The following is a 24,589-nucleotide window of genomic DNA, read 5'->3' on the forward strand; positions in this document are numbered from 1 at the left end:
GAGGGCTCTGCCATGGGTAATGTTCTACAGATGTGTCAAGGCTGATGGTTGATTTGTCTGCTTTTTCCCCCCTCTCCCATTTCAATGCAGAGGAGTACGAAGAAGAAGGTAACAAAAAAAGCGGAACGTAATTTATCTTTCTTTGATTCTTGGCCCTGCTTTTCTCTTGTCTACATTTCACCCTTCTCTTTGGTGCTTGCTGCTAAAGGCAATCTGAAACACTTAATCAGTAAACCAGTTGGAAAACAAAAAAACAATCAAGATTTTTGGGGCTGACACATGCAGAGCCTTCATGTTACAGTGAAATGGAGTATTTGTATGAGAGGATGGTGAACAAGCTGAGGGCTCATCTGTCCATAAACTTGGAGCTTTTCAGAGCAGGGACTGGTGCAGAGCCCCCATAACGTATCATTGGTGAAATCCTGCCATTCTCATTTTGGCAGTGTCCACAGATTGCATTTAAATTTTGAAATTGAAAAGAAGAGCAGGTTGTCCAGCTCCTGAGGAGCAGCCGACAGGGCACTGCTGAGGATGGAAAAGGCAAGGCAGAGAACCAACTGGCAAAGATGAAGTTTCTTACCATGCCTTTAGCTGGCAAAATGTGATTTGACAAGCTGTGAGAGACAGAGTGCTGATCTGGAAAGATGGAGCATGAAAAACCCTTCTCACCTTTTGCAGGCAGCAGGGAGAAGATAATTTGGAGATGTATCACTGTCTTTGCTGGGCACTTTTGACACACTGGCTTCAGTTCAGACAAGTGTAGGTGCCATTTGTCATCCTTCATTTTCCCAAGGTGTCTGGAACAGAGCTAAGGGCCAAACTCTTGGAATTTCTCCCAGGATCTGCCCTTAGTGCCTAAGGCATCTTCTAAGGGGTCAAAAGGAAAACCCTTTACTGGAGGTGGAATATTTGCACATGGAGGGTATGACACCAGCTCAGAGACAGAGAGTTGTGTCTGTGTAGAAATGTCCATTCTGGGGATTTACACACAGCAGAGCTTTTTCTTTTTTTTTCTTTTCTGTTTTTTCTTTTTTTTTTTTTGGTCATGGATTCCTCCAAGTTGCTGCAACAGGCAAATTCCCATCAGTAGTGGTGGGAGCAGAGGTGCAGCTGTGGCCCTGGTGAGACTAGTTTCTGCTACTGCTATAAGGTACATTAGCCTTAAGCAACTATTTCCCCTGGCATTGCTTCAGAAGGGACCAAGGGCTCAAGAAAAAGAAAATAGAGACACTAAATAGGTTGTAGAGCTGCCTTCAGTCATTATCTGTCTCTCTGGTCCTGCATGGACTGGCACAGCCAGGAAGGTTGAAGGCATTTTTCATGCTCCATCCTTTACGTCTTGTCAAATGACAAAAGAGCAAGTGAAGGGTGTTGCTCCTACAGACAAGCCTTCCTTAAAGGAAAAGCAATTTTTTCCTTTCTTCTTTCTTCCCTAACCATCTACTTTTTGTTTTCAAGATTTTAATGACTGATATGACATTAATAGGCAGGTGAATTTCTTTTTAATCTGCATGACTGGCTCCTCTGAGGTGTATCTTCTCTTTGCTCCATACTTTTGCTTGACCGTTGTGTCTCTTTCTGAAGTCATCCATTTCTTTTCCATATAACTTTTCTCCATCACTTTCTAACCACCTTTTTTCTCCAGGCCTTTGCTCACCCCAGCACCAGTTTCTAACAGTTTTCTGTTTTCATTTTCCTGCTTGTTGTTGCTTCTTGTTCCATGACACTTGCCACCTGAAGCTCAGGAAGAAGGTATGTGACATGGCTTCTGCTTTCTTTCTCTCTCAGTGTAGAGGGAGAACGTGTGTAAAGAAATCCAGATCAAATATTTCTCACCCAGTGTCAGGACTCTGTCTTGAGCCACAGACATCAATGCAATAGTGGACATTGATGTTGTTTATTGAGCTGGTAGGAAATTTGGCCTGTTTTATTTAAACATTTTATTTTTATTTATTAAAAAAATCAAACTAAAGCATTTATATATATGAAAGAAATAAAATGCATTGATATATACATATAAAAATGTATATAATATACACACATAAATATAAATATATATGTGTGCATATGCATATATGTGTATGGAAACAAGCATATATATATTTGTTTTATTACACCTTTTATACTGAACTGTTTGGCTTATTTTTGGCACAATGGTGTCAAAATGAGTATTTTAAAGGGAGGGAGAAATGCTGCAAAATTTATATTCATCTGGTAAAATTCCGGAATGAATTTGTTAGAAATTTCAAAAATTGATAAGTGTTGGTGAAAAATTTTAACCGTATGAGCAAAAAATGTAAAGCAAAAGAAATGCAACAGTTTTATTTTTGGTTAAAAGTTCACCAAAAGTTGGGTTTAGGGGATTTTATCCAGCTCTAATAAAGAATAACATATTGGGTGCCTTTTTATGTGGTTTTCACTTGTGGTCATATTCCCATACTTCAGTAACATTTATAACCCCATTATGTGCCCATAAAAATGTTATTTTTAATTCTCTCTCACCCTGTAATTCCATCATTGTGTACTCTTACCCATAACGGCCTGGGAGCTTGGCAAACCTCAGGAATGTTCCAATAACCTATTTCCTGTTTTAATTTTTCTCCTCCCATTTCTTTTGCTGTGTGATGTTTCCCACCCACAGAAGAGGCTCAGGAAGAAGGTAGGTGAAGCAGCATCTCAGCCCTGCTGGTTCCTGCACCAGCAGGATGATGTGCACCTCGATTTTGCAAGGTGATAGAAGAAAGCAAGAGACAAGAGAAAGATGCTGGGACAAACTCTCTGAAGGCTGAGGGATTTTCTTGTCCCTTGCACAAATTTCACGGAGGGTACCCCACATCCCTGAGTATCTGTGCAGACACCTCTGCTCCAGTTCTGGGGAGGAAGCAGCACAGAAAATGTGGATACCATCCCTTTATCCAAGACACAATGTGCTCTGAGGCTGATTTTTAGCCCTGGGTATTTGTGTGCCATGGAATAACTGGGGTCTGGCTAGAAAGGTTTCTATCAGGTGTCAACTGGTTTCTCCTACGTAGCTTGGCAGATCATCATCAGATGGATTTTGAAGTCAAAATCCATCTGTGGTAAAATATGTGCTTGGCCCTATGTTATATAGTACATGTGCTATAATGTCATATTATGTATAAAATATATCATATATATAATAAGTTTATAAGCTATAATACATGATATATGATGTACATAATATGCATAAAAGAATTATAACCATGTAGGTGCTGGTAAATAACCCCAGCTGGCTCCACAAATAGGCAAGTTGGGACAGACAGGGTGGGAGAGGGGCTGGAACAGAAACTCACCCTTTGCACTCAAGAGGCTTGGGATGTGGTGCTCCAGGTGCAAGGAGCCAAAGGGTGTGTTGGTTCCGTATTTGCAAAGCTTTGTGCTATGGGCATACTTAAACAGGGGTAAACCTGTCTGTAGTGCCACAACAGGCCCACTCTGAGCAGTTTGCAGAGCTTTTACAGCATCCAGGTCCAGATGGTTTTACATTTCTTGTATCTGTGTGTGCTCTGGTCACCTGTCTCCATTTCATCTCCTCCTCTGTTTTCTTATTTCATACATCCTGTGCTTTTTTTTTTTTAAACCCTCTGTTGCATTCACACACTCTTTAGTCTAACTGTTCTCATTTTCCATCTCATTGCTTTTGCTTCCTGCCACATCCCACCTGATGAAGCTCCTCCAGCAGGTATGTGCCATCACCTTCCAAACTGCTCCCTGCTGTCCCCGTGGTGGTGGTGGTGGGGCCTCAAGGGTGGTGCAGGAGGAGCAGTACCAGTCACTTTGCCTTTTTGCCTCTGCTGTCTTTGCTTTCCACGTGCCCTCTGTGGTGGGCTCTACCGCTGGAACACACAGGAATAATCTCAATTTAAGGTCCAGCAGTTCAGTTCAGTGCTAACCCTGCCTCTCTGCCACCCCTGCCCTGTGCAAGGCTCACCATAAAGCCCATCTGGGCAAGGACAGGAGCTGTCCTCTAAAACTGGAACTACAGAGATATTCCAGCATGACCTTACTGTGAGGTTTTCCCTGTCAGATACAATTTTGCTTCTTCCCTTCACATGAAGGGAAGTTGTCTCCCAACCACAGGTGCCTCAAATTCCTTCCCCCTCCTGGCCATTAGCATGTTATTTACTGGGATAAAACTTTTCCCCCGAGCAGAATTTTCAGCCTATGACACGTTTTCAGCCTATTTCAGCTCATGTATTAATGCATTTCTCCTAATGTTCCTTTGCATCCTGTCCTGTGGCTGTTCACACCTAAAGAAGCTCAGGAGGAAGGTATGTGACATGACTCCTGAATTCTTGCCTTTAAGAGTAAGCTTTGGCTTAGCCAGCAAACCATAAGATGGCAAAAGGAAGCAGGAGTTACAAATAGGCATATTAATATAGACAACACTTGCCTCCATTTTGTTTTTTGTACTGTCTGTTGTCACATTCTGTCTTGCCATTGAATGTGCTGTCAATGTATGTGGTAACTGTTGCATGAAATAAAAGCCTGAGAGTGCTGGGAAATGTAAACCTCTTAAAAGGATGAATGTTGAAAGTCTCTACCCCGAGACTGGTTGGGTCTCCTTGGCAGGCTTATTTTGGTCCATTTGGGGTGGATCTGGCCTGCAGACAGAAATGCTCATGATTGGCTGATATTCTTACAATAGTCTTTCCACATGTCTTTTTTTTTCAGCTTAAACCCTGTGGTATAGGGCAAATGATAAATTTGATGCTTTAGCTTTGCAAATGATTAAAGATGGTATTCTTTTTCATATAATGGAGTTTCTAGGCCACTGTTTCATGGCAGTACTTGCAGCTACCCAAAACCTGCTGGCCTCTGGATGTAAATCCACTTGGGCAAGCATCAGGGTTATGAAACAGCATGCTGCTCCTGGCTTTGGGCAGGACTGCAGGAATGGTTGTGTAAGACAAATGTAATCTGATATGACTGCTTAAATCAGCTTTATGTTTTTAATATCTCAGACCATTTGCACCCTCACTTCCAGTACTGCTTTTAGTATCCATACTCATTTTATTTCCTTGCAATGTATTCTTAGTCTTTCCCTCCCCCTCCATTTTGCCCAAGAGAAAAGTTGTTCTGATGCTCCTAACACTCTCATCTCCTTTGCATTTTGCTCTGTGACTCTTCCCACACGCTAAAGCTCATGAGGAAGGTATGTGCCATGACTTGTGAATTCCTCTGTTTCTGTCTGGAGCAGTAACTCGTGCAGGAATTCTGGAGGTGGTTGAAGATGAACCGATGCAAAAAATATCCTCTGCACGGTTGCTTTGCTCTCATAGGATACACGGTGTGATGAGTAATGAGTACTAACTGCTGTTTGAAAACAATGCCTCAGGCACAGGCTGGGCACTGCTCATGTGTTCCCCAGCAGCACCTGATGTCTCTAGCCAGGCTACTCAAATGGACACCAGTTGGCACAGGGATGGTGCTCCTCAAACCATTTCCTCTGTGCCACACCCCAGGGTTAGAGCTGTGTCCTGGGGCAATACTGTGCTCCTCACCTGGGTGCACTCTTCTCCAGTTCCTCTGCCACTGCAGAGACAGAGCTCCCTTTTGCAGGAATATATGGAGGTGTGGGGACACTTGCACTCAAAGTCCTGAGCGTTTCAATAAGTGACATGGTGTCATACCTAGATTTTACTGTTGGGGTAAGGATTGGATTAAGGGGCATCATTTTGGTTGGAGCATATTTGAGAGAAGATGTAGTGTGTGCTTTTTCCAGAACCATTGGGATGTTTCTGGGTTAATGTGCATTATGCAAAAAGGAGGGTGGCAAGGTTGTATTTTTACTTGATTTTGTAACCAGAATTATGGTCCAGATCTGGTAAGACAATCTCTGTGATTGGCAAAATAGAAGGTCATGCTTCTTAAAGCATCAGCCTGGCAGCCCAAACCCATTTACCTTTCCATTGCCCTTCTGCCTGCCCCTCTGTGCTTGCCCAGCCAGGCTTCCATGAGATGTTTCATCCTGCAGGTTGGAGAGCAGTACCATGCTCGTACTCACCCTCCCACACTGGTGTGCAGCCCCATGCACCAGTGGTGAAATCCTGGGCACCAAGAAAATCAATGCCAGCTCCTCAGAGCCCATTGATTTCCACAGTGGCTGGGATTTCTATGCACATGAATAAGAGCAGGTTGTCTATACCCTTTTTTGCACATTGAAACTTATGGGTAATGGACTTAATTTAAATACAAGTAATGTTTTTGTCTGCCAAAGGCTATAGTGGCATTTGATTTATAACATTATGAATATCTATGTTAGGCATTTGCATTTTTATATTCAAACAACCCTTCCTCTCCACAATTCTAATTGACATTCACATGTGCCCTCTATTTCTCACTTAATCTTATTAATGGTTTTTATCCCTTTAACCCTGCCTCCACCACCTTGGCAAAGGAAAGTGTAAGGGTTTTTAATTATCCTCTGTTTCTTGCTCTAATTCTCTTATCTTTCTTTGCATCTCCTTCCCTGCTACTTCCCTTTTAAAGAAGTCCCTGAACCAGGTATGTGACTTCTGAATTCCTCTGCGTCAATCTGAAGGGTTATTGTCTGCTGGAAATTCAATTCCACTTGGCAGTTTCACAATTGGGTCATGTGCTGAATTGGGACAAAATGGAAACTTTTCAACCAACCAAAAAAAAAAAAAGAGGAACACTTTGTTGACAGCTTTTGAAAATTATGGTTTTTATTTAGTTAAAACATTTTGTTCCAACTTTTTTTCCCCCTCTCTCCTTTATGGAAGATTTCCAGATTTTGAAATGAAAATTCTATTTTAGATGCTTCTGAAGCATTGCCTTTATGGATAATGTGGGGTATATATAGTGTAATGCAAGAACAAATCTGGAATAAGAAGTTGCCACAAGGCAAAAAGTGGAAAAGTTTTGCTTCAGAGATGTTAATATCTCTGCAGCCTTTATGGCTGTGAAATGTTTCTATTTTTTTTTAAACTAAAATCTCAGCTATGTGTGTTCTGAAATACTGAAATTTAATTGGAACTCTGATTTATGTTGGAAAGTTTTAACAGTAACTCTAGTATTATACTCAGGAATTCAAAGGTGGAAGTAAACATAAAAATCAAATATTAACGATAAACTGTAACTTGCAGCTTCCTCACACCTTTGACCAGTCATAATTTCCTCATCACTCTGTGATGCATAATAATGATGATAAAGCTAACTGCTGCATGAAAAATGTAGTAACATTTTTGCAGACAAACATCTCAATGTATGAGCTGTAATAACAGGCGCTTACCGGACTTGGAGCATCCTCACAGTGCGTATGGGAATGCTATAATGGTCATTACCTGGGAAAACAGAAACTGAACTTGCAGAGTCCTCTAAACTGTCTGTGGAAATTATTCTGTGCCCCTTGGAGTAGCTTTATTAAAGCAGTCACATCCCAGCAGCCTCCCAGCCCAGCTATTTCCCTCTGCTGTCCACAGAGGGAGACCAGCCTCCTAGTTCAGAGCAGATTGGTGCTCTCGCCAAGGCTGGGGTGAGGTGAAAGCTGATTGATTTTTACATGACTTAATACTTCAACATTCATCTCTTCACTGCTTCTCATGTCTCTCCTGTTCTCATTGCTTCTTGTTTCACATCCTTCTCTTTTTAATAATATTCATTTTTGTCTCTTAATCTGCACCTAAGGTTTTTCTGACTTTGATTTGCACGAGCTAAAGGTCATTGCTTTCATCAGAGCTGCTGTGCCTGCCTCTGTACCTCTCCTCCATGATATTTATTGAACTGCTACTCACTACTTGAGAGCTGGTTCTCCAGCATTGACAAATGTGTATGAGCTTGAAATTTGTGCAAAACACAAGGTATTAACATAATATCATAAGAAATAAAGCCATAACCACAGTCTTCCCGTGCTTTCTTTTCTAAAGCAAAGTAAAACCAAAAGACAATGTAAATATAACAAGCTTAACAAAAAACTTTTATGCCAGAAGGAGACTGTCCCAGCTTTTCATGTTCATGATTATTAGTTTCTCTGTTATTAATGCTGTCTTTGCCTACCACATCTTCTATGTCACAGCTTTAGCCTGCACAAGTCACAGCTGTTGCTGTTGTGGAATTCTTGCTCTAATTCTTTCATTTTTCCTTCTTGACTCTTTCCACCTAACCAAGCTCATGTTTGTGACATCTAAATTCCTATGTATTAATCTGAAGCATTTCTGTACATAGGAATTTGAAGATGTTGAAGAATACCAGAATCATGAAGAATCAATCCGTTCTTGAAATTCCCTGAAACTTATTTTCCCTATAGGAAAGTATAAATATTGTTTGTAACTGAAGGATCACCGTCTAAGAAGCTTAGAACAAGCTTTATTAGTGTCTCTGAAAACTTTCAGGGCTGTGATTACCCCATAGCCCCTGAGCTATGGGGGAACCTGAGCTGCAGAAACCCAAGCTGCTTACACTTGCAGAGAGTGGACTGCAGCAGGATTCTGGCACACAAACTCAAGAAGTTCTAGTCCTTTGCAGCAAAGACAAGCTCTGTGCAGACACAAACATTGCCAGTTCTGCAGAGCTAAGCCTGGAATCTGCTAGCAGAGAATCTTAGATGGTGGAGCTTCAGGTGCAGGCATAGGGATACAGCCAAAGCAGAACCTCCTTCAGTAACTCACATCCTCATGCCAGCTCTGATAGCTAAAAGGGCAGCTGAAACCTAGGCAACACTGAATGCCTGTGAATCTCTCTTCTTGGGTATGTTTTCTTCCAAATTTAAGGATCACCAGTGTTACTACACTTGCCCATGGTTTATAAATTCGCATGGTTTCAACGGTTGCAAATCATCAACATTCAAATTCCCTTTATCTTTTATTTCTATGGCATCTCCTTCCTATCTACCTCATACCCCACTGTAATTACACTACTTTCCCACTCTTATTAACAGTCTATCCCTATAACTTGGTCTGCAAATTATACTTCTCCAACCCAGTCTTACCAAAGTTTGAGGTGGTCCCTTCCTGAATAACTTATTTCTAATTATTTTATCTTCCTTTCCTGTGTTTTTCCCCTGACACATCCTACTAAATGAAGCCCCCCCTCCAGGTATGTGATTTAACTTCTAAACTCCCTGGTGTCTGTCTGCTGGGATGGTGTGTGTGAGAAGTGAATACAAGGTGACAGGGGATAACAACTGATCAGTTAAGGACGGATTATAACTTGCATGCCTTTGGGGTAGTTCTATTTTAGTTTAATATTTTTTCTCAGTAAAGTGTAATCCGCAGTAAGGAAACTTACTCATTGCATGAAAATTTCACTAAAAACTGGGGGAACACACATATGCTATTGTGAAAGGGTAGCTCAGCAAAAAGTCTCCTTGTGGAATGCATTAAATTCTGCCCTGTGATATGAGAATATTTCTTCCTATAGGGGAGGGTTTATTTAAAATCTCAGGGCAGAATTTGACCCATTGACTGTACATGGGGAATATAAACACTGTTAGAATTTGTGGGTTTTTAATGCCTGTTTTGCAAAATATTTATTTGGTGGGGAGTGTGTGTCTGTGTGTGTGTGTGTGTGTGTGTGTGGCTGAAAAGCAAAACCTGCTCTGCAAATTCACATTGCTGATCTATTCCTGCTTTGCCAAAACCCAAAAAAATGACATGTAGACCTGCACAGACTTCTAATGAACATTTTCTTCCTGTGAAGTAATCCATTTGTAATTTTACATTGCAAATGGATTTGAAGAGCAGCAGTACATTTATATAGACATCAGTGTTGTCTTCAAGGAAGAAAATGGCCTGAGCCATAGATCTAGAAGGGAACTGAGCTTCTTTGGAAGTTAGCTGAACGTTGATGATGAGTTATAGCAGGTATTTCAGCAGGCTTCTGAACCAAACTGCGTTTATTTCAAATGGCTGAAATACTGCTGTAGTAAACGTTGGGTCCAATAGTGCTTTGAGAGTGCTGGCTATGTTCATGTGCATATTTCCAATCAAGGTAAACCTCGGTACACTGTGCTGTCAGGTTGTACTTTATGCCATATGATGATAAGTGTTTTTTAAGCACTGCACTATTATCATAAATCTGCCTCTTTTACCTTTCCTATTCTGTGACTTCTCCTTATGTGTTATTTCAAATGTAAATATTTTACCTGTTTACTTCTTAACTTCATTCTTGGCTCCCCTTTTCCTCTCTGCCCCTTCTCCCCATTGGCTCAGAAGCTCTTTTGGTGTGTGAAATAACAGGTTTCTTGTTCTCATTCTCTTGTTGTCTATCGCAACTTGTTCCATGACACTTCACACCTGAAGTTCATGAGCCAGGTATGTGACACGACTTCTGGTTTACTCCACCTAGGTGCAACACCAAAGTGTGTATGTGTGTGAGAGAGGGAGAGGACAGGAGCCCTGGGCTGATAGAAGAGAAGAAAACAAGAGAAACAAACATTAACCACAGTTATCACTTGCAGCTGTCTCCTCCTTTAACCTCTGTGCTTACTGCTGCTTTAACATTACAGCATTTTCAAGTCCTGACATTCTCTCCAGTTTTATGCCTGCCTTAGTTCACTAATTCCTTTATTTTTTTCCCCCGGTCTCTTTTTTCAGGATTCCAAGAGCTTTAAATAACTCTTCTGTTTTCTTTTTTTCTATTTCCCGTCTTTCCATCACTGCTTGCATCACAACAACAGCAGAGGAAGCTCATGAGGAAGGTATGTGTTGTGCTTACAGACCCTCATCCTTTTTCTCTTTCAGTGCTGGGAAAGCAGTGTCAAAACCACTGACATTGTTCAAGAGAAAAGAGAGTATGGGAGGGAAATGTTCTCTCTAGATGGATTTCAATGAACATGGAGAAAGGGACGCTTGTTAGCCAAGTCAAATAACAAAAAAGGTGCTTTTCCTTCTTGTTCCATCTCCGGAGAGTCCAAGGTTCCCAGGATAACAGGGAGGGAGTGGGGACAGTGCTCTTAGAACAGTGCTGGTTGTGGATTGACTGCTGTGCTTCTTCTCTTTTTCTTTTGTCCTCCAACCTACAGCCAATGAAGAAGGCGAATACAATGATGGTAGCTCAGTGTTGTCTTAGGACAACAAAGTCATCTTTCTAACATCTCACTCTCTTTTATGTGTCTTGTTTTGTTCCTCACTTTATTTTAAATTCAGGAACTGGGCCAAAACATCTCTGCTGCAAAGAATCGCTCACTGTGCATATCCAATCACCCTTGGGGAGTCATTAGTGTGTTGAGAAGGCTCTACATCCTCATTAGGATAGTAGATGATGAAAATCAAGCTCCAGAAGCTTGCTCTGGACTTGTCTTTTAGCCAGAATCTGTTGTGTCCTAGCTCTCATCAGCAAAACATCTCTATCTCCAAAAAAATCAGGAAAGAATCTCTTAAATCATAGTGACATATTTGAAAATGGAGCTGAGCCCTGCACAGACATGCATCCCTTGCACAGCCTTAGGTGGTCATGGCCTCCAGGCCTGAATCTTCAGAAATGTAAACTTCTGCTCAGCCATGCACTTACAATTGTGTTAAACATCTATTAACATTAAACATCTATTCAGATGGGGGAGCTAAATATAGCCTGGCTGTAATACTTGGGTGCTGGAGCACACAGGTCTCATGTGAAAGGACCAAACCTAAATGTGTGCAGGGTCAGTGTTGTTCTTGTGGAAGATAACTTAGCCTCTCCCTGGGCAGTTTAAGCATATAGAAAGTTCTCATGGAGTTCTAGAGGCTGTTGAAGTAACTGGGTTCCTCCTGACTGCCCCAGCCCCTAGAACACCCAGGCAGCTGCTTCAAAAGACAAAGCCCAAGGTCACTTGAAAACACCCCGCATTTTCTGTTTCCTTGTTTTGTTTTATTTTGCTTTTGTAGATTTTTTTTGTTGTTGTTCTTTTGTTTTAATTTTCTTGCTCACTTTTCAGGCTTCTTTTTTAATTTAGGGAAGTACCCTGAGGACCTTCCTGAGCCCCTCTCTTTCTTTTTCTCATTCTTTTCTTTTATTTTTAATGGCGTATTGATTTCCTTTTTTTCCCAAGGACACAGTGTGAGTTAGAGATGTTGCTTCTGAGAAGGGGGATTAAGGGAGGGTGTTCAGGGATTTCTGAGTGAAATAAAGGCAGTTCAGATGGATTCCCAGAGAAGGAGAGCACCGGGTGAATATCTAAAGACTGGGCAGGAGCAAGCAGGGTGGCGCTGTTTTGGGGGTGCATCCTCTCCCCGCACAAAGCCTTTCGGAAACCAGAAACTCAAAGGCTCTCTTTTCACCAGGGCAGTGAATTTGGATTTGCAGTGTCTCTTGCCTTCTTTTGGCAGGGTTCTATGTGGGGATTTTGTCTCAGCCCCATGGCTCACAGTCAGAATGGCTGGAATGTCAGCCAAAATCCACCACAGGAACAGGAATTTGCTATGACAATTCCTGCTTGTCAACAAATTTTGGCCCAGTTCCTTGACTTGGTGTCTTGAAAGAAGGGGCATTTCAAAATAAATCCCATCCCTGGACTGCTTTTTGTTCATACCGTATGGACAAAGGCTGGGTCATGCATTGCAGAGGATAGATTTTTTTACTGTTTAATTTTTAATAAAATACCCCTTTTTCTGGTTTTCTGGAGGTACCTTTAAGAATTCTAACTACAACTTCTTATTTCAAGAACTAACCTTATTTTTTCATTTTTACAATTGTTTGTTGGAGTGCTGATTTGGTGGGAGCTGAAACCAAATTCACACACTTATTGACAGACAGGTGTCGATCCTGGCAACCAAGATCAACAAACAAAACCAGTTATTTCCTGTCTACTCTTTTTCCCCACCCTCTCTTTGAAGTGTTACTAACTGGCAGCTTTATGCCAAACAGGAATGTCTCTGAAAATCATCTGGGTATGTCATGAAGGAAGGGAATCCTGTGTAAATAACATACCCGATAGACTGGTTAATTATAATTACATTTCCTCTCTCCAGGTAAAAGGCAATTTAGCTAACATGTTAAAAAGCTCACTGGCTATTTGAAAAGCAAAACAAACAAACAAACAAATAAGTGGAGGAATACACAAGCACGCTGTTGGCTAATGGTATTTTTCTTCAGGAGTGATTTGAGACTTCATTTATAGTGGAGCAGTCTAAAGCACATTTGTAATTACATGCTGTTTATTTTCTTAGCATTGCTGTGGCATCTGGAGGCCTCAACTGAGATATGTTTTGGCAGGCAGTGTTCTTGCAGTAAATGAGAAAAGCCTACTCCCTAAAATGGCATTAATGAAATTTGTATGGGAAAGAGTGAAAAAAAGGAAATGTTGGTTTCTGATTTCTTTTACACATCTCTCACATCTTTTTTCTTGATTATCTCAATAATCCATTTCCAACCACACTCTTAATTTTTTCTCATCCAACACACTTACATCTGATTGCCTCAATAAACTTTTTGCACTGTAAGTTTTTTGCTATTTTCCCCTCTTAAAATATTTCATTTTCTTTTTCTTAGTTTTTTTTCTATTTGCTATTACAAATTTCCACTATCAGTCCCCAAACTGCTGGGTAAAAATAAGCATTTTTAAAAATTTAATATCTTTCTGAATTACGATGTTGATAACAGGGCTCATGCACCTGCTACTGAAGTGGTTATTCTTACTTTTACTTTACTTTTTTTTTTTTTTTTTTACCAGATTCAGTAGGCTGTGAGCTTTTTTACCTCTGTTCTCTCACTGAGCCAACACAGGGAGAGTCTTGTACCACAGAGTTCATCAGCATCCCAGAAAGTTCAAATGTAGAGTATGGTTATGAAAGTCAACCTGGGTCTCTGAGGGAATGGGCCAGAATAAACACATAGGTTTAATTTATTTCTGTTTGTGAGAGTAACAGCACTGAACTTGCTGGCATTGCACTGGAGTTAACGATGAAAGTTTCAAAAGAATAGCAGGGAGGGGAGGTGACCACAATCACAGATGTTAAGGGATTAACTCATAAGGCCAGCACATGTCTGAGAGCCAGGGAAAGGTCACTTGTTGCAAGGCAACGATTCTCACTGCCAGAGGGCCCAGGCTGGCTGTCTCTGTGATGGTTTGGCCTGCCTGTCAGGGCATTATGCCTCTCCTGGAGATGGAAAGATCGTTCCCATTAATGCCCATGGGAATTTTGCATGTACCTCAGCAGGAGAGGATGCTTGCTAAGAGAGGATGGCCTTTCCAAGCTGGGTTTGAGGAGTGCCACACAGTGCAGGAGAATAAGCATCATGCCCACGGCACCAAGGTATCTCAGGGACATGTGCCCTAAGATGTCTTGGAAGCCAATGAACCTGGAGAAAATGTGTGTCATAAAGGTTTTCCCCTCCTGGCCTCCGTGTGAGGCATTTGAACAAAACGGGTGAAGCCTGGTTATCACTGAGATGTGATATTGTGAATTTGAGTTAACTTTAACAAAAAAAGTGTTGATTGAAAAAGGCATAATTTTCTTCTACCCTCCAGCCCAGCTGGCCTCCTCAGAGCTTTGATCAGGATGGTTTGAGAAAAATAATTTTGCATTTACATAAAACCACTGCTTTCCAGATGCTACGTTTGGGACTTTTATACAGTCTCTTGATTCTTTTCTGCCAAATTCTGTTTCGAGGGTAAAAACAGATTCACTCCAAGCAAAAGGGGTGTGTGAGTGTGTGTATTTGTTTTGGAAGTGCTTGAGATTTAACCAGTTTCTCTGTATGTTTCCCCTAAGATTAAATTTCCCTTCCCTCCTTTTACTTGAGCAGCTGGCGTGATCTCTGTTGTTTTAACTTTCTTCCTCTTTTTCCCTTCCTGTTTTGCTACATCCTTCCAAATACAGAGGAGAAGCCCAGAATAAAGTAAGTATGGTTTCAAAACCCTGGGATCATTTTCCTGATCTAGCAGAAGCCCTTAGGTTCTCTATTAGGCAAATGGCCACCAGAAGACTTTATCCAGCTCTGGCTCACAGAACATCCATCTGTTTGTTCCTGAATGCCTTTCCAGGATGTCTGCTTCCTTCAGAGGAGGCCTTAGCAGCAGTTACTGGCCTGGGCCTTGAGACCTGTTCCTGGTAGAGTCAGAGAATTCATGGGCTGTCTGAGATGCAGAGGGCTCACAATACCCCAAAATACAGGCAGCTCCACAGTAAATCCTCTGTGAGGGGCCATGGCTGGGAAACTGCCCTCTCCATCCAGGATTGCTGACAGTGGGAAGGGTGGCAGATGTTGGGCTGGGCTGAGTTGAGGTTCCTTCACTAAGGTTTCCTATGGACCTTCTGGCTCTGGGCCCCAGTACCTTCCCCTCCTACTCTGCCAGCTGCCCAGGACGGAGTGTACAGCCCTGCACGGGCAGACTCACAGACCAACATCTCCCCACGGGGTAGGGAATGACCATGGGCTTTGGGAATAAAGAGAGGAGAGGTTCTAGAGATAACTCCCTCCTCTGTACGACCTTCCAGGAAGGACAGTGGTCCTTAGGACTTTTCCAGAGTACTTTTCCACTGATGCGCTCTTTCACCCCTCCCTATCTTCACCAACATTCCTCCTTGTCAGCATGGTTCCTGAGGGCAGGGAAGGGCAGGATAGGCTATTTAAAAAGCTGCATATTCTTTAAGATGAAAATCCTTTATTTTGCTTTTCTTTTTGTTTTGTTTTTGACTCTCTGCAGACTAACTGCTCCTAAAATACCAGAGGGTGAGAAAGTAGATTTTGATGTAAGTATTCCTGAGACTGGCTGTGTATATCCTTTGTACCTGGTAATAGACATGAATGCAAACCCACATAACTCCTGTACTGGATATTACTGAGGGTGAAGGCAAAGGCAAAAGTATGGTTGATTTGCCATTTGATTTCAGCAAATTTTAAATTTCTGTTTCTGCTCTCTGAAACTGTCTGAATGCATTCACTGATAATGTGACTAAGCCAAAGTCTTATGTATTTCTTTTTTTGTTGTTGTTATCTCCTCACAACTTTGAAGCCATTATAAGGAGGAGAAAGTAAGTGTTTTAGGGATCTCAGATCCTCCGTCCCACTGTTGCAAATGGCTTGAAAGTTTCAGGCCCTTATCTGTTACCGAGAAACACTAGCAAAAATTACAATAATAAGTAGAAAGCCAAATACCTTCCTAGAAAGTTGCTAGAAAAATGAAGAAATTCTGATGCTGAAAACCTCCACAGAAATATTTGCTTTGCTCAAAATGCAGGAATATTTTCTAGATATGATTTGTATTAAAAAGCCAAAAGGAGGCAGCTGAGTATATGCAAAGATAGGTATGTAAGCAAAGCCAAGGATAAAATATGGTGGAAGAAAATGGGAGGTTTGGATCCTTTACACTTCTGGACTCCTGACTGTTGCATGAATGAGTGTCTGATTGCACCTATAGCCATATAAATTAATCCATAGATTTCCATGGGACTCTACAGACACTTTCTGCTTTTGATTCTCTGTATATTGCAGGGTGCTGGGAATGTCCAGAACATAATACTAGAGCAATATGGACTTAATGAGTTTTCCTGCTCTTTTAGGACATCCAAAAGAAAAGGCAGAACAAAGACCTGATTGAACTGCAAGCCTTGATTGACAGCCACTTTGAAGCCAGAAGAAAGGAAGAGGAAGAGCTGGTTGCCCTCAAGGAGAGAATTGTGAGTCCTTGTACTGCGTTTCCCTGTACTAGACTGAGAGATCATCTGTAGATGAGAAGCTGAAACTGCTTTGACAGAAAGCTGTGCTGTCATGTTCAGTGACTGCTCAAGTCATCATCAAATGGCTTCTCCCCCCATGTGTCCCCTCTCTAAGCCCCTTGTTTTATATCTGAGAATTGTACAAGAGACCCTTCTGCATGCTCTAGAAAGAGAGAAGGTGGCTCACACTCAGTGAAGCAAAGCTCTTGGTAGTGGGGTGTAGCAGTGGAGGTGGGTAAAGCCAAGGTGGTGATGCACTGCCTGTGCCACTGCTCCCTGCAGGAGAAGCGCAGAGCTGAGAGAGCAGAGCAGCAGAGAATCCGCGCTGAGAAGGAGAAGGAGCGTCAGGCAAGGCTTGCGGTGAGTGTCTCTGCTTCCCTCTCCTCGTCCCTGCATCTAACTGGAGAGATCTCCAGAGACAAAAAACTACAGGCTCTGCCTGCCTCAGTCCAGATGTGAAATGACCACTCTCTAAAGCAAAGGCAGAAAACAGGAGTTGCTAATTCTCATCAATGCACTCCTCTGATCACATTCCCTGCACTGACACTGGCTGCTGGGGAAGCTGGGAGTCTGCCCTGGATTAACTTGTTTTGTGTGTTGCACTCCACAGGAGGAAAAAGCACGCAGAGAGGAGGAAGATGCCAAGAGAAAGGCTGAGGATGATCTGAAGAAGAAGAAGGCTCTGTCCTCCATGGGTGCAACTTACAGCAGTTATCTGGCTAAGGTAAAAATCATGGATTGATGAAAGAAACATGAAAACATTAAACCATTAGGTTGACTGAGAACAGTCTTCATTAGAAGTTGAGAAAACAGCCCAATGTTGAAATAGTTTCATTCAGGCTTAATTCCTAAATGCTGACATTAATTCATGTTCTGAAAATAGGCTGATCAGAAGAGAGGAAAGAAGCAAACAGCTAGAGAGACGAAGAAGAAGGTCCTGGCTGAGAGGCGCAAGCCCCTGAACATTGACCACCTTAATGAAGACAAGCTGAGGTAACATGTTTATCTTAATTTATGGAATGATATCGATATTTGGTTTTACTGTCCCGAAGTCTTCTCTGGTGATAAAATGAGGTAGAGGAAGGGGCCTTTCTTGAAATTTATCATGGGACACACTTAAGTTATGCCCTTGGTTAACCCGGAGAAATGGGAATATAGGGAAGTGTTGAAATGGTTTGGCAGCCCTCTAGCTCCGTTAGCCTCTCCTGCTAATCAGGGTTAGTTGCTTACAGGACTAGCTCTGGGATTAGCTGAACAAGCCTAGAGACTGGTATCTGTAGCATTCCCAGGGGTGAGTTGATGCTGGTAAGGTATGAACAGGATCTCCATGAAGGCTGGAGGTTTGGAAGCTAAGTGCCCTGGTGCAGAGCAGTCATCCAGTGATAGTTTGGACTGCACATGTTGGAGTTTACACATGATTGAAAGATGTAGGTGGCTCACCTCAGCCCTGACACAGATGAGATTGCACAATGGCAGCTGCTCTGCTTATCTGGGTGACCTTCAGAGTCCTCCTTCCTTCTTGTCTGATTCCACTGCAGTCTTATCTTTCATTAGGAGTTAGGGGGAAATATTTAGAGGAATTATGTTAATGTGTGATGCACACAAGACTGCAAGTCTAAAAGATTTGAAGGTGAGAAAAATGTGACCTTGAAAATGAGTAACTTTAAGAAATCAGAGAGGGTTTACAGGAAGATGTGTGAATGGGATTAAATAAAATTCATTATTAATGATGTGAAAACCATGGAAAATATTTTATATCATGTGTTTCTTCCGTCTTCCCACATAAACACACAGGGACAAAGCTAAGGAGCTGTGGGACTGGTTATATCAGCTGGAGACTGAAAAGTATGACTTTACAGAGCAGATCAAGAGGAAAAAATATGAGGTGAGTTGAGAGGCTATTTTGCTAATGGCACTGGGTTCAAAATGTAAAAATCTCTCTGATTCATCTGGCAAAAGTCATGTTGTGATATCATTTGGGTCTCCAATGACCCTTTGCAATATTTATGCAGCAAAATGCTTGGAACTGCATTGCCCTAACATACATACTTGAACGGAATTTCACATTTTAAATTAAAATTGAATACAACACTTCTAAGGTTTTCAGTGCCCCATGGAAAGGCAATCCCAATGGAAAATGGACACCCTGCCCTCTCCTGAAACGTTGTTCATTCTTGTTTATCTATAGGTAACTGTGGCCTGAAAATTCAGTAACTCTCAGTTCACACACCTCCATTGCAAAGTAATATTTTCAGATCCATCTTTGATTTCAAACTTGAACCTTGTAAGTTTTATTCCATCCCAGACAGATTACCTGTGGCCTGAGCTCTCTGGAGTCACTGAGAACTGTCTCCAGACAGAAGCACCTGGCTGAAGTGTCATATGGTAACAGAAAGTGGACATGTTTCCTTCACACAGTCAGTGGATAGGGCGGCACTCACCCGCATTAGGTTTCAGTGGCTGAGAAATCCTACAGGATCTCTCTCTGTCTCGCTCTCATTTAACTCCCAATCACACAGACACATGCCGGCAGGCAGTGAGCAACACCAATGTAACTATCTCAATCTCTCTTAGATTTTAACAATGCGTTGCAGGCTGCAGGAGCTTTCCAAGTTGTAAGTACAATGAACTTGCCTGTGTCACAGCAGCAGCAAAGGCTACCAAATGCATGAGCCTGCCGCATGGTCAGAGCCAGGCGCCAGACGGGAGCTCTGGCACTTGGCTCCAAGTGCAGAGAGAAAAGAGAAAAATGGACCTTGTGTCTCTCCATTCACTTCCTTTTTCTCTCCCTTTCCATTCTTTGAAAAGATGTAAAGCGGTAATTTAGGAAAAGGGTCAAGAGTCCAACAGGGATTTGGTAAAAGAACTGAGCATGCGCTCTATTGAGATCACCTTAAAATAATTCCCTATCCAAAATCAGGTATTGCATGCATGAGAGTATCACCCTGATGCACCTAGGGTACAAGCAGGAACAGGGATACACATGTAATATCTTGGACTACTGTGTATAGGGAATTCTATGGGGTTTGGAAAGCTTCTCCACCTTGTGGCACATGGTTATCTAGATCCAGCACACTGCAGAGGGCTAGCTTAATGATTACCAGCCAAGTGGGTGTGGAAAAACAGGAAATAAGGCAGTGCCAGGGGAGGGGTACATGCTATGATAATGAGACCTCTGCATAAACAAAGAGGTGGGTACCTGCTGGTGAAAGGCAAGGAGACAAAGTACAAAGAATGAGCAAAGGAAAGAAGGAAAATGCACAGCTAGATGTGGAAGAATAAAGGGAAGATGACAGTAGGAAAAAAATGAGGAGAAAGGTAAGTGAAAATAGCAAAGAGAATGAAGGAGACACAAACAAGGATGCAAGGGAGAGAAAAAGGAAGGAAGTGAGACACAGAGAAGTAGAGCCATTCTTTAGCTCTAGTGTCTATTGCTCTTTGGTGCTTCATTGGAGAGTGAGTGTCATAGTCACGATCATAAGGTTATGACTGAAGGTAAGTATTAAGTGCTTGGGTCAAACTGAAGACAACTGGTTCTCCTCAACACTTGGGGAAGACACTTGGTTGGAAAATAGCAATTTAAACTGCTGTGACAAATAATAAAACTTCCACAAGTAAGTACAAAAGCAAGTGATCTGTTTATCGTTCCTTGCTTGTGCTGTCCTGTTCCTGGTAATATTTCAGTCTCTTATGTTTTTTCTGTTTGCCATGGAAAGACATGAGCCCGTAATACCAGTTCTTGGGACAACCGGAATGTATGACTTTTGTTTTTCTTTTTTTTTGCACACTGGGAATGTCAAGTGCAACTTTAAATATTCAAAATTTGGGTCATCAATTCTTAGACTGGCAGAGCCAGTGCAGAATTTTGAATTGCACCAAAAGCAAAGCATGCCTCATGGCAGGGGCATTTCTTCAGTCCAGGAAAACTGAGTTGAACACTGACTCAGTTACAAATGAGAAGATGAAGGGACAAATGTCTCTATACATCCTAGTGTTTTCTGGGCTTTTCCAGTACATGAGTCCCAGGATTTCAATAATGAGTCCACACCCACAGACCAAGCTGAGTTACTAAGTCAGGCTGTAATGTGTTTATCTCATGCAAGGTAGGTGTTTCCTCTCCTATGCATCAGGTCATCTTCTCTTATTAAATGAGTGGCTGGGAAAGTGGTGAGTGCTGCAAGCTCCTCACCTTCCGCTCTGCCAGACAACAAAAGGTATTCCAGCAGAATGTGATACCCATCTTCCATTCCTCATGTCCCCACTGAAGATCTTTGGGTTTACACAAACACTTGATGTATAAGGGACGAGTGAGAAGGTGACATTGAAACATGCAGGAAATGGAGCCATCTGAGAGCTTTCCAGTTGGCCAAGGTGACATTCATTCCAGTTCACCTGCCCGCAGTTTGACATGTGAGTTCATAGGAGATTAATTTCAATATGTAGAAACACTTCTAGTAAGGATTATAAAATTCTAGCTCTTCTGTCCCTTGACATATAAAGGTGGTTGCAGATTTATTGCCAAGAAGTAACATTTCTGTCCTTCAACCATGGGTGAGCTTTTATTTCCAAGAAAGTACTAATTCCTCCTGCAGGCGCCTGTTTTGAGCACTTCAGCAGGTAAAATGCTCCTCTCCTTGAGGGAACAAGGTTTCTTTGTCTCTAAAAACCCTGGTCATGTATGTTGTTTGCAGATTGTCACCCTCAGAAACCGGATCGATCAGGCCCAGAAGCAGTAAGTATTTATTTATATCCCCTTCCTAGCTCCTGGCTGGGGATATCTTCTCAGTGTTCAAATGTGTCACTTCAGCCTCAACACTGACATTTTCTTGTGCAATGAAATGGGGCTAGAGATGGAAGGGGCACTCCCATCCTGCCTCACATTAAGAAAATGAAGGGGCAACTGAAGTGAATGTAACACCTAACAAGAACAAATCATGTTTCTTCACACCATACCTTCAAAAATTTCCTCTGCTTATTGTTGGGTTTTTCAAACACCTGACTGAGGTGCTTTGAATACTTGAGGGAATACAACCCTTGTTTATGAATGATAAACAAGTGGTTGCTAAGATTATGAGGAATGGTGTGTAACAAGACTAACGTAATGGGAATATTATTGTGAGTTCTTTTCACTCATCATCGCTCTCCCACTTGCCTTCACCACAAGACTATTTCATTACTTTTTTGAGTCTATTGTCTTTATTCTAAGCATTTTTAATGGATTGATGAGATACCAGGGGCAGACACAGCTTGAGGGTTAGAACATGCAGAGAACTAACTCTCACAGAGAAGTAACTGCAGGGCAGAAAGGGAGGAGAGCTCTCTAGTGGTGGGTTTGCTCTTTTCTGTGCATCTGTATCTTTTTACCAAAGTCATGCCAGGAATGAAGCAGTGATCTTTGGTGGTATCTTTGGATGACAGGAGTGACCAGTTACTGCCTTGCACTTCCCCAAGACACCCTGGCTTATCAAATGAATGTAACGCAGTGGGTTTGGTTGTAATGCCAAACATAAGGCTTGACCTTCCTGTGGTATTTTCTGTACAGAGCTGTAGGCTGATAAACCTCAGCAGAATGTGCAGCTGCAGAAGAATGCCAGGATTTATCTGGGTGTTCCTGTTCTTGTGGGGTGCTACCACACCACCCACAACAGGCCACTGCCTGCTTTTTCCCCCCAAAGACATGGTATTCTCCCAGGACATCATCTGAAAAGGTTGCACTGGGATGCTCAGAGCTAATGAGATTTCTGTGTGCTTTAATTTCTATCCACACTAGACACTATCATTCCAAAGCAGTGCCTGCCAGTGTGTTATGCAAATGAGTCTCTTGCTTCAGACTTTATTAAATCTCCTTAAGCACACTCTAAAGGTTAGGTGTAACATCAAACATCACAGGTGTTTGTGGACATTAAAGGACTCTGTCTTTGTTTGAGGAGCTATGAAGTTCCTACGCTGGGTTTTGAACCTTCAGAAAGGCTGGCAAAAGGGACATGAAACTCAATTTAAGATAAGCAGAAAGTGCATACTCTCTTTTATGTAAACCATCAATTTTTTCAAATACACCAAGCCTATCTTGGTCAAAGGTAAAGTATCCACTCTGTGTGTGTCTCTGTCACTGTGCTACATCCTTCTGTAAATATGGCTGGTGCTCTTGAACCAATCCATGGGGCAGCACAAGAAAAATCTCCCCAGGTGTGATGTCCCCATGTTTTTCTTCTCCCTGGAGGAACCAGTGGTTCTCCCCACCACCTTGTGCTTGGTCCCCAACCCCACACTCTGCATGTGCTCTGGTTCAAGAAGCAGCCTCATCGTTGTGTGTGTTAGCTGGAAGGGTTTGGGGGTGTGCTGAGCCCCACAAACCAAGGTGCTGCTCATGGGAATTAGTGCAGAATCTAACTCCACTAACTTCCTGCCTGGCCCCTTTCTGAGTTCAGGCTTCTCAGGCAGAAGGTAAGTGGCTTGCATGTAGGATTGCCCTTCTGTGTGCAAGAACCCTTGGACAGAGTTTGCCTCAGGTGTTTTAAGTGGGATGTAGCTGGACTGCTCCCACACACCATGAACAAGACAGGGATACTGACATGAGAGCAGGCCTAAAAAATTGTTTGGGTTCTTTTGGAGGCTCTGTCTCTCACAATACAAATAGCCACCCTGCCTTTGCTAGAGCAAAGCACTTCTCAGTTGCATTTAAATTAGTGTTCAGCTTTTTGCCTCCACTACTGAATGGAGCAACTGGGGAATTCCATCAGAGCTCTTTCATACTGAGAAAATTTCTCTAGATAGAGCTCTAAATCCTGAAATCAAAATCCAGTGCATAGCAGATTTGTATTCAGAAAATATCAAGTCTGTGCCTGCATAGACCTGTTGCTTAGTTTGGAGACCACCTAGATTTCTACCCTGGTAATCCAGGAGTCTGGAAGGGTCCATCTCTTTCAGGCATGCACATCCTATCTTTCACATTAAGAACCTCAGGAGGAATATTTTTCCACAATATCAACAATATTTTTCTCAAGATGTGGTCAATGGCAGGTGTGCCCAGCATGTGAGAAGTGAAAGCAGATGAAACCTAAGAGTCAGAAATGCAGAGTGGCCACAGAGCCCCACTGCTTCCATCATGCTGACATGTTTTTCTTTCCTTTTTGCATTGTAGCAGCAAGAAGGCAGGAGCCAAGGGCAAGGTTGGTGGGCGCTGGAAGTAAAGAGCCAGGCAGGATGGCCTTTAATGGTGTGCTGAACCCGTGCTGGTCTCCTCTTTCCTCCTTCACTGATCACTTGTGTTCTCATGCCTTAATGATAACAAAAGTCACATCAGCCTGGATTGGCTATTGCTGCTGCTTTTCTCCCTGGAGGGGTCTGGTGGCTTCCTCAGGCAAGGGGAAGCAGGTTCCCTGTGGAACTGGGATGACTCCTTGCTGGCATCTTCAATTCCTGCTGAGCATGCCCCTTATCCTCCTGATACCAACCCTATGCTGTCCTGTAGATTGCTATGTACAAATCTCTGGATTTTGTAAATAAAGCACAACCAGTACCTACTCCAATAACAGACCTCTGGAATGGTGTTTTGTATTTCATTAAACATCTTCACATTTTCCAAGGATTTGGGAGTTGGTCCAAACCCTTACTTAGTATCATTTGATCTGTCTCTACAAGGGGGAATAGGCTCAGTGTCATCAGCAAAGACTCAGGACTGGGGGCCTGTTTTAAGCCATTGTACAGGCAGATACCAAGAGCTGACTGTTCTCAGGGAGCTCATAATCTGGCTGCCAAACGTAGCTGAAATTGACTTCAAAGTTTGAGTGATGAAGCGAATCAAAGAATAGGGAATAAAGGAACAAATCTACAGAAGTGGTAGCTTTTAGCACATAGCTTTTATTAAATGCAGTAACAAGTGCAATAAAGAATGATTCATTCAAATATTACATTAAAATATTTATTGAGGCTGTTAGCCTGCGTACAATATTAAAGTCCAATACTGAAGT

General features: G+C 42.2%; 1 protein-coding gene across 1 annotated transcript; it reads left to right on the plus strand.

The window, feature by feature from the left end:
• Nucleotides 1-29: 29 nt before the first annotated feature.
• On the plus strand, nt 30-24,155 carry TNNT3 (troponin T3, fast skeletal type). Its single transcript, XM_074543312.1, has 13 exons — nt 30-108; nt 2,642-2,659; nt 6,514-6,528; nt 10,661-10,681; nt 14,781-14,799; nt 15,608-15,653; nt 16,464-16,580; nt 16,902-16,979; nt 17,230-17,343; nt 17,503-17,612; nt 18,414-18,504; nt 19,194-19,234; nt 23,761-24,155. Exons 1-13 carry the CDS (start codon nt 45-47, stop codon nt 23,807-23,809), a joined length of 783 nt encoding a protein of 260 aa, XP_074399413.1. The 5' UTR covers nt 30-44; the 3' UTR covers nt 23,810-24,155.
• Nucleotides 24,156-24,589: the final 434 nt, after the last annotated feature.

Source organism: Zonotrichia albicollis, chromosome 6, assembly GCF_047830755.1.
Source record: "Zonotrichia albicollis isolate bZonAlb1 chromosome 6, bZonAlb1.hap1, whole genome shotgun sequence".
Lineage (NCBI taxonomy): Eukaryota > Metazoa > Chordata > Aves > Passeriformes > Passerellidae > Zonotrichia > Zonotrichia albicollis.

Excerpts from the sequence above, each read along its gene's own strand:
- TNNT3 (XM_074543312.1), top strand. The coding sequence starts at position 45 with ATGGTTGATTTGTCTGCTTTTTCCCCCCTCTCCCATTTCAATGCAGAG. Across the intron at positions 16,581-16,901 it reads TTGCCCTCAAGGAGAGAATT|GAGAAGCGCAGAGCTGAGAG; the intron begins GTGAGTCCTTGT and ends TGCTCCCTGCAG. Across the intron at positions 16,980-17,229 it reads AGCGTCAGGCAAGGCTTGCG|GAGGAAAAAGCACGCAGAGA; the intron begins GTGAGTGTCTCT and ends TGCACTCCACAG.